General features: G+C 37.4%; 1 protein-coding gene across 1 annotated transcript in view; it reads right to left on the bottom strand.

Annotated features, from left to right (window-relative positions):
* Positions 1–664: 664 nt before the first annotated feature.
* Positions 665–9,466, bottom strand: part of LOC107537221 (transmembrane serine protease 11D) — a gene marked incomplete at its 5' end in the record, with an annotated part of 34,681 nt that continues 25,879 nt past the window's right edge. The window contains 4 exons of the mRNA XM_016213199.2: positions 665–826; positions 3,939–4,081; positions 5,470–5,729; positions 7,497–7,674. Of these exons, the coding sequence (XP_016068685.2) occupies positions 665–826; positions 3,939–4,081; positions 5,470–5,729; positions 7,497–7,674 (743 nt within the window). The remainder of the gene's footprint in view (positions 827–3,938; positions 4,082–5,469; positions 5,730–7,496; positions 7,675–9,466) is intronic.

The following is a 9,466-nucleotide window of genomic DNA, read 5'->3' as shown; positions in this document are numbered from 1 at the left end:
GATTATTTGTAATTTTGGGGGTCTTTGTTGAGGAGTGAATGTTTTAGCTTTAATCTTAAGTGCCTGAAATTCATCAGTTAGCTTCTCTGGGAGCGTGCTCTTACAGGATAAAGATTGCTGTACAGTGTGTACAATAGCTATATATTTAATTTTAGGACTTAACACCCCTATAAAATATTGAGGAAGCAGAAATTTCAAATAAATAGTATTTTTCTTCAAGTTGTTCTTTCTGTCTTGAATCTTGTTCTACCACTTTTTTTGGGTTTTGACACTTTGCCTGTTTATCAGCTTCAGTGAGACCTCCTCAGGGAAGAGGCCTTTGGGAGCACAGATGTGCCCAGGTTCCTCTAAAATCCCCTCTTGAATACCTGTTTTCCTCACTACTGGGACTTACCACAACTGTAATACAATTCTTACTTGTCACTAGTTTTCTATCTTTCCCCTGGCACGCAGCCTCAGCACTATGCAGCTTTCATATGATTTTCTTGAGGAAAATATAAAGTGCATAGTAATAAGGAAAGATTAAGCTGTTGGTGAAACCATATTTATGTAAGGGGTGTTCATAGGGCACTTGCAGTTTATTTTGCAGTTGAAAAGTGGAGTTTTCCAGTTTTTGACGGGCACACCTGCATACAGACTTTGCAACAGAGAGGCATTTATTGCACTAGATCCCAGTTTGTTGGGTTATCCAGTCTCGGTAGGCTGTGACTCGTGTGTACACTCCTGGCTTATCTGCCAGGCCACATTCTTGCCCCCAGCTTACAATCCCCACGAGGAACCAGAGCCGCCGAGAGTCCTGCTGTACTAGTGGGCCACCAGAGTCACCCTGAAGGAGAAAGAAACAGAATAATTATTTCAGTGTGAAGACAACCCCCAAATATTATGGAGTTTATTTCTATGGCAGTGGAAGAAGTCATATCCATGATGACAGTAATGTTAGTCTGACATTTCCTGTCACGGTATTGTACCAAGTCATGGGAACATTACAAAAATCTTCTGAGGATGCACATTGTTCCTTCAGGAAGTGTGAGAAGAAGAAGAGCACGTTGCCCAGGCTCCTTCAGTTGCCCGGTTGACTGCCAGTCATCACAATCTCTACGTCCTTTAGGGAGCCTTCCTGACCGTCTGTGCCGTTCTTCCCCACTGCCCCCTTCCACCTTCGGGCTGGATTAGTATGTCACTGCCTGTGTTTCCGCATCTCACGAGTACCTTTTCCACTGCTTCTCCAGTATGTTACACAAGCCCATTGCAGTGCCTGTTTGAACTTGCTCCCACCGGGTCAGTTCCCCTCATTGCAGCAGCTGAACACCTCTGCAACCCTCACTGCCTTCATGATACTTTTTCAGTGTCTGTTTTTATGGTTATTCTGTAAAGTCCATCAGAGAAGGGGCGTATCCATCCAGGCACTGCTATATCCTAAGCTTCTAGCCCACAGGAGATGCTAAGAAAACATTTGCTGAATGAATGAGTTTTTAGAAGTCTCACTTATCCTTCTATTCCTAGTACCCTCCCTGCCTGGTATCATTAAAAAATGTCTTTTGGTGAATAAACAGAAAGATATGTATATGCCCATGAGTAAAATACTCCTCATGAAATACTCACCAGCCAATTATAATTATAAACCAACCAGCAAATATGTGCAGATGCTCTCCGGTTGGGGAGACATTTTTAGTAGGTCCTGCATGCTGCATGATGGGATAAGTCTGTGAGTTCTGCAGTTAGATAGCCAGGATTTGAATCCTCCTCTCACCAGCTATTTGACCTTCAGTAAAGCTATTTAATAGCTCCTTGTGCCTCAGTTTCCTCACCTGTAAATGTTTTTATGTGTTTAAATGAGTTTAACATATGTACTGCCTGGCATGTAGTCAGTACTAATAAAAGTCAGCTATTATTACCAAGTGTGCTTCTAGAATAGTTTGCTATTCATTTAACTGCTCTTAGTAGCTAGTTCTTTCATACCTGTTTAATTACTGGCGTAGGTGGGAAGCAGGGTCAGTGTGTGAATCACCAGCTTGCATGGCAAGCACTGCATGGAGCTGCTTGGCACCTGCCTCCTTAAGGTTATGCATACGTGCTTCAGTTAACGAGTTCTCAGCACTTTTTCATCATTGTCTTTTTGCTGTTATTTCCTCTATAGTAAGAAATTTTTCTGTGTGATGTCTTAACCAAGAGTTGACAAGCAAATTTTAAAGTAAGAGGGATATGTCTTTTTTCCTGCATCTGTCACTGCCCGATTGCACAGACATTTGAGCTTGTGCCCTTTCTTCTAGACCATAGTTTTGCTGAGTGCAGGGAACATCATTGTTGTGTTAGCACAGTGTCTGATGCACAGAAACTAACTCATGTATTTTCTTTAAATGAAATGAATGAACAGAAACGAACAGGATATCATTAACTCTTACGTAAAGTGCTATTTCTTCTTGAGGCACAAAGTCTATGCATTATAGTATTTCAGCTGAAAATCAGTGAGGCCTGGAGTAGAACACACTGGGAAGTGTCACGATGAGTTATGGCTTCAAGTAGGCTTGGGGGCAGAGCTGAGTTGTATATGCAGAAGGTAAAGTGCTTCATGAGTAAAGCATGAACAACATCCTTTTATACTCATGTGTATCCCTAAGTCAGTTCTAATTAATGCTCTTGGAAGATCTGGAATTGTCAGTGCAGTGATGTGTTGCATATTTGATTGCTGAATTATCTGGAAAACTACTATGAAAGTTGAAAATTTGTTGTTAACAGGGCTAGCAATAAAAAAGAAGCTGTTAGGGGAGCAAGAAGCATTCTCTGCCATAAAGTCATATCCACTTAAAGGGAATAAATGGCCATGAGTAATGAACAGTATCTTGAAAACTGATAATTCCCCTCACCTATACACAACTTGAAGTCAATAAAAATGTTTCATTTTGGGGAAAGTGTGTGTGAATTGGGGCCATCACAAAAGTTATGTAAGAACTACTTATTGATTTTTTAAAAAAGTGTGCATTAAATATAAAAGTAATGTTTAAGGAAAGAATAAATCCGGTGTTTCTGCATACAATTCCCAGGAAAACAGGAGCAAATTCCTCAAGAAAACAGATTGATTTTTCTTAATTCAAGAAATGTAATTTCTGATACTAAGAAGTTGTTGCTATTAATATATGGGGTTGGGTTCCATACATAGGAATACAGTCTATTAAAATATATAACCACATCAATTATTTATATAACTTAATTAATTTTAGTATTAAAATGTTATTTTAAAGGAATTTCATATTTATTGTTTGCATTTTTATATTTGGTTGAAAATTATAGGCTAGATCTAAATAGTGTTTTTGTTTTTCTCTCATTTGTGCTGTTTTACAATTTGAGAACTGTTGTAACTCAAGTAACAGCTTTTAAAATAAATTTTGTATCTTTAAGGTTCTGATACTCAGGTGTTATTTATATCTTAAAATCAATTATTGTTTGTGACTCTTAGATGAGTAATTAATTTATTTAAATCCTCATAGTGGTTAAAAGGTTGAGATTAAAGTTATTACTGCCAATGATCATGATCTAGGTTAATAACAATAAAAATAGATGAGATAGCTGATATTTCTTTGTTACTTAGTATGTGCCCTACAAATTTAATCTCCATCTACTCTTTAGTAGTATGTAAAAATGTTAGATATTATTATTACTATCCTCATTTTATTGATAAAAGAATTGGTTATAGAAGTTACGGTATTTAAACTCAGGTCTGTCTGGTTCTTGAGTATGGATTAATCACTCTGCAATTTGGCTTCTCAAAATTAGTATTTCATGATAAGTCAACTTCATAAAATAAATTTTATCTTTAAAATCTAAATGATACATTAGAGGATCAGGGCTGTGCATTTATCTCTATGCCTATCACAGTATCACATGCTAGTAAGAACTTACAAACTTGAATGAAGTCCTGGGCAGCATTGTCTTGAACTTACCCGGCAGGCGTCCACTCCACCTTGAGGCACTCCAGCACACAGCATTCCAGGCAAGACGGCTCCATTATAACTAGTGGGTGCGTTACATACATTATTACTTATTATGTAGACCCGTCCTTGCTGTAGTTCTCTCACTGTGTTGCCTGTTAATTATAAAGCAGAAAGGAAATGGACTTCAAAATAAATTAATGACTCCAAGGTGAATATGGGAAGGAATAAATGTACTCCAAACATTATTTCTTATTCAGAAAAAAAGGCTATTAAAGATGTACTTAGGAGCCTCTTCTCAGCAAAGTTACCTCTAAGTAGAGGAAGATAACATTTTTACACAGATCAGTCTCCCTCTTTTGCTTTAGCTTTGTGATGTCTCTTAGACCTTAAGAGAAAAAAATAAATCTGCTATCTTAAAATTGTCTGGGAGCATGTAAATTATCTGCTGGCTTTGAATTAGAAAATTACATAATGAATAACCTTTAATCTAGCCACAAGGGAAACTAGTCTGGTTTCAGGGCTAAAGAAGTAATTTATTTTTTAAAAATACGCTTTTATTGATTTCAGAGAGAGGAAGGGAGAGGGAGAAAGAGAAACGTCAATGATGAGAGAGTCATTGATCAGCTGCCTCCTGCATGCCCCCTACTGGGGATCAAGCCCAAAACCCAGGCATGTGCCCTGATGGGGAATCAAAGTGTACATGACCTCCTGGTTCATGGGTTGACGCTCAACCACTGAGCATACTGGCCGGGCAAGAACTAATTTATTTTATATTGATGTTCCCTAAAATGGCACTGCTATTTTGTCGACTGGCACAAATTTTCATATACTACACCAAATGACTTTGGGCCATCGGAACACAACAAAATATTTTCTTGGACAATTAAATTTTTGTGTTTTTCTGGAGAGGCTTCTACAACATGGATAAAAACCCATGAAAATTGTCAATGCTATCTTTCCACTCCCTGGCTGATGATACTCTCGTTTCCCCCTTGGCCCTATTTGCTCCCTCATATTGCCCTCATATTTATTTCCATTTTATTCATTCAATAAATAAATCTGAGCAATGCACATAGAGTGTCTTGCTTGAGGCAGGATTTATTTTATCCCAGAATACCTTAAATGGCTTTTAATAGCTTAAAAAGTATTAAAACCTTAGAGAACACTTAGCCAAATCCTCTTTTTAAAAAATGTTTTATTTTTTATAGGGGAACCATTTGAGTCACAGGGAGTCTCCGCATCATTGAAGAACTCATGTTCTTTTTTTTTTAATCACTTTATATTTTCCTATGAAGAACTCATGTTTCTTTATCACTTTATTTTACATTTTCCTATGCGTTTGGGAATTCTCCATAGTAGCTAGGGGCATTGCTTTGCTTTGCTGAGGAAACTCAGGAATAACTACAGTTGAGACTGACCAGAATGTAGGATGGATATGTCTGTAGAATCTATCTTTCAGGTGTTCCCTAATTTTAAAAAATTATATAATAGCAAGTACCAGGAGATTTTGTTTTTGTTTTGTTTTTCCTGAGATACTTACCACCAAATGATTGAGATCCCCATCCTGTTACATAAGCAGTGGAACCAGGTGAAACATTCTGGGTAGCCTCTGGGAGACACACCCTATGGATATTTTTGGTAAAGGGGACAGCTCCGTCAAGTTTCACAACGGCAATATCGTTTTCATGAGTTACAAAGTTATAATTGTTATGGATCAAAATAGTGTTTATCCTTTTTCTCTGTGCAGGAAATGCTATGGAAATACCAAATGTGGCAGTCCATTGACGAGGATCAGAGTGGCTAAAAAGAAAAAAAAAAAAAAGGAAACCATGGATTTGAATAGGGAATTTGATAACATTTCAAATATTTGGACTGTGTGTTTGTTACCCCACACCACCATCTAGAAACTGATTGATCAACCTCTGCTCACTACGTATTTCTGTATTATGTAGCTAGCAATTGAGTTTAACTCTTCCCTGGCACAATTCACGGGCATTTGTCTAAGGAAACATAGAAAGATTTTAGAAAACATATCTTAGGTTGGTGAAAATCTTGGTGCTTTTCCGTTCCAGCGAGGACATTCTGATACTTTGATGTGCCCTCGTTGATGTCTCCCTTTTCTGGATCCTCCCATCCAAGCAACTTAGAAGTCTCAAATAATGTCCACTTTAGTTTTAACTCATTTCTCCCAATCTTTTTAAAAATTAATTTCAGAGAGAGGAAGGGAGAAGGAGAGAGAAAAAACGTCAGTGATGAGAGAGTCACTGATCGGCTGCCTCTTGCAATCCCCCTATGGGGGACTGAGCCACAATCCAGGGCATGTGGCCTGATCAGGAATCGAACCATGATCTCCTGGTTCATGGGTGCACACTTAACCACTGGGCCACACCAGCCAGGCTCTTCCAATCTTTGTTTTTTTCCTTTCCTTGCCTTTAGCTAAAAGCTACACTTAAACAGTAGTGATGAAAAGGGGCCTCCCATCTTATTAGATGATGAATGATTTTTCTGTACTAAGTGTGACCCTTGAAGATTTTTGTGCATATGTGTGTGTACATGTGTGGGGGGAGAGAGAAAGAGAGTGAGAGTGGGAGCAAAAGTACTCACTATTATAAAAAAAAAAAAAAGTAGAGCATTATCTTCGTGACATAGAAATTGGGGCTTTATAGTATAAACTCCCAAAACACAATGTTTGTGTCTATGATAGGGTGGGTCTGAACCTAGCAAGTTTTAGTCACACTAAAGTCTGAAGATCTTCTATTATGAGCAGTGAGACCTTTTCTTTATGCCAATAGAATAAGTTTATGTATCCTACTATCCACTGGCAGTTTATTACTCTAATCATGTTGGCAATAACCTTTATTCCCATCAATGAAGAATTCTCTGTAAGTTTAAATTCATTTTATTTATGTTACTCCCTGTAATAGATCATTATTTCTGTGTATGTTTACCTCCAACATTAGAATTTAGTCTCCCTTGAAGTAGGGGAAGTTTGTTTAATTAGTTTCTAAAGTAGATAACACTGTGCTCATAGCAGACACCCGATTTTTTGAAAGAATAAATTAATGGCATTAGGCAGTCTGAGGTCAGCCATCAGTCTGTTGATTAGCTTACATGATGTAATGTGCACATTTTTTGCAACACTCTGTTGTGCTAACATTTAACATGTTTGCATTAGTGTATTTAATCCTACCAATAACACTAAGACATAGATAACAGTATGTCCCTATTTGCCCCTAATTTGAAAAAAAAATAAAAAAGAGGCTTGTGGAGGTTCACAAATTTCCTAACCTTTGTAGCTTAGACTTAACTTAAACATTCTGACATATAAATCTTTGTTATTTAACATGATGACATACTATTACCTGAAATAGAGAAATAGGAATAAATTAGCAAGCTGAAGGTGAAAAAATATTTTTGCTATCATGAATAGGAAGAAAATACTCAATTTTTTTTGCATTGAATTATTTCTCACTCAGTGTAATCATGGTTAGTCCTTGGGGTATGGGTGGAGTCCTCATGTATACATCTTTCCTAGTTGTTCCAGATGGATAGGTACTGTGGCCTCACCTTCGGAAGCAGTGAGCTGCTGTCAGGATCCATGTCTTACTGATCAGGATGCCTCCACAGAAGTGGACGTTATTCAGCTGTAGACTCACTTGCCATGGCCAGTCTCCTTCCTCAGCCTTGATGCCTCCCATGACTCTCTCTTCAGACAATGTTATTAGGTTCGGATGGGCCCCACATTCTAATGGGAAAAAGGCATTAATGTTCTGGGGATATCATCATTCATTTACTTTTGGGAGATATTGCAAGAGTTCGTCACTTATGGCTTTTATGTATTCTGTCTTTTATGTATTCTTTCCCAGGACATGCTAGTCTTTCTAAAAGCATGATCAATGTTATATTTTTAGAGTACTTATGTGACTACTGTTGCCTATAAAGTGAATTTTAGAGAACATTTCTGAACTTAATTGGCATGTGGCTTCAAATTCTGGATCAGCTTCAGACTTCTCTGGAATTCCTCATGAGCTGGGGTCACGATAGGTCAGTGTTGAATGCACCAGCACAGATCACAGGTTCACTAGGAAGTTTCTGTCTTTGTAGCCTTGCTTTTTAGACTGTGGTCTGTGATCTGCAGTATGGGCACCCCTGGGAGCTATTAAAAATGTTGACACTGTATGGAAACAACCTAAGTGTCTGTCAGTGGATAAATGGATCAAGAAAATGTAATACACACACATACAGGAATAATGGAATAATATTTAGCCTTAAAAAGAAGGAAATCCTGCCATTTGCAACATTGATGAACCTAGAATGGGTTGTGTTAAGTACAATGAGCCAGACAAAAACAACTACTCCACGGGATCACATGTGGAATCTTAAAAAGAAAAGTCAAATTCATAGAAACAGAGAGTAGAAAGTAGTTGTCAGGGGCTGGGGTGTGGGGGAAATAAGGAAAGTTTGGTAAAAGGGTACAGACTTTCAGCCATAAAGTGAGTATGGTCTGAGGATCTAATGTATAACATGGTGACTACAGTTGGTTAAACTGTTTTGTAAAATTGAAATTTGCTAAGGGAATAGACCTTAAATGTTCTTACCAAAAAAGGAGGGGGAGGGGTAAATATATGATAGGATGGATGTGTTAATTAACTAGATAGGGGAATCTTTTTAATATGTGTATGGCATGATATCATATACTTTATGTTTCATCTTACAATTTTATTTGTCAATTATACCTCAAAGCTGGGGAATAAAAATAAATGTTGAATATTGACTCTCAAACCCACACTAGGGAACAAATCAGAAATGACATTTCCCCTCCACTTTTTTGAGGAATAATTGATAAATGTAATTGTATATGTTTAAAGCATATAGTGTGATGAGTTGATACACATATATATTGTTGAATAATGACCAAGATCAAGATAATTAAGACATCCATTACCCCACATAGTGAACTCTTTTGTATGTGTGTGTGTGGTGAGAATGCTTAAGATCCTGTCACTCTAGAGTATGTTTTGTGGACTTAAAGTAATTCCTTTGCAAATAATTCCTTGAAAGTTGCTGAGAGTAGATCTTAAGCATTCTTACCACACACACACAAAAGGTTTATTTAAACATGTTCACCTGAAACTAATATAAAATAATATTGAATATGAACTGTAACTGAAAGAAATTTAAAAAGTAAAAAGAAACAATGAAACAAAAACATCTTAAGAGAGCGCATGATCACTCCAATGGCCAAAGCTGAAATGAGCTGGGGTGGGTCAGTCACTCAGTGCCTCTCAATTCCCAATCCTATGATATATTTCCTCTTGTTTATTACTAAGAAATTAGAGTTATATCACCACCAACAATTTCTATTGCTGGACAAGCTCTAAGGTAGTGACACTGCTTCAATATCACAATCATCAAAAGGCATTTTTTTTTTCCTAACAGACTTCTGAAATAGAGAAGGGCCAGACTTCCATTAAGAATGTACCTGGAACATAGGTTCCTTTAATGTACCTCCAACAAAATCCTCAAGAAATTTACTT

The sequence above is a fragment of the Miniopterus natalensis genome, chromosome 1 (assembly GCF_054644295.1).
Source record: "Miniopterus natalensis isolate mMinNat1 chromosome 1, mMinNat1.hap1, whole genome shotgun sequence".
Classification (NCBI taxonomy): domain Eukaryota; kingdom Metazoa; phylum Chordata; class Mammalia; order Chiroptera; family Miniopteridae; genus Miniopterus; species Miniopterus natalensis.
Note: the sequence above shows the minus strand (reverse complement) of the source record. Positions and strands in the feature narration are given on the sequence as shown.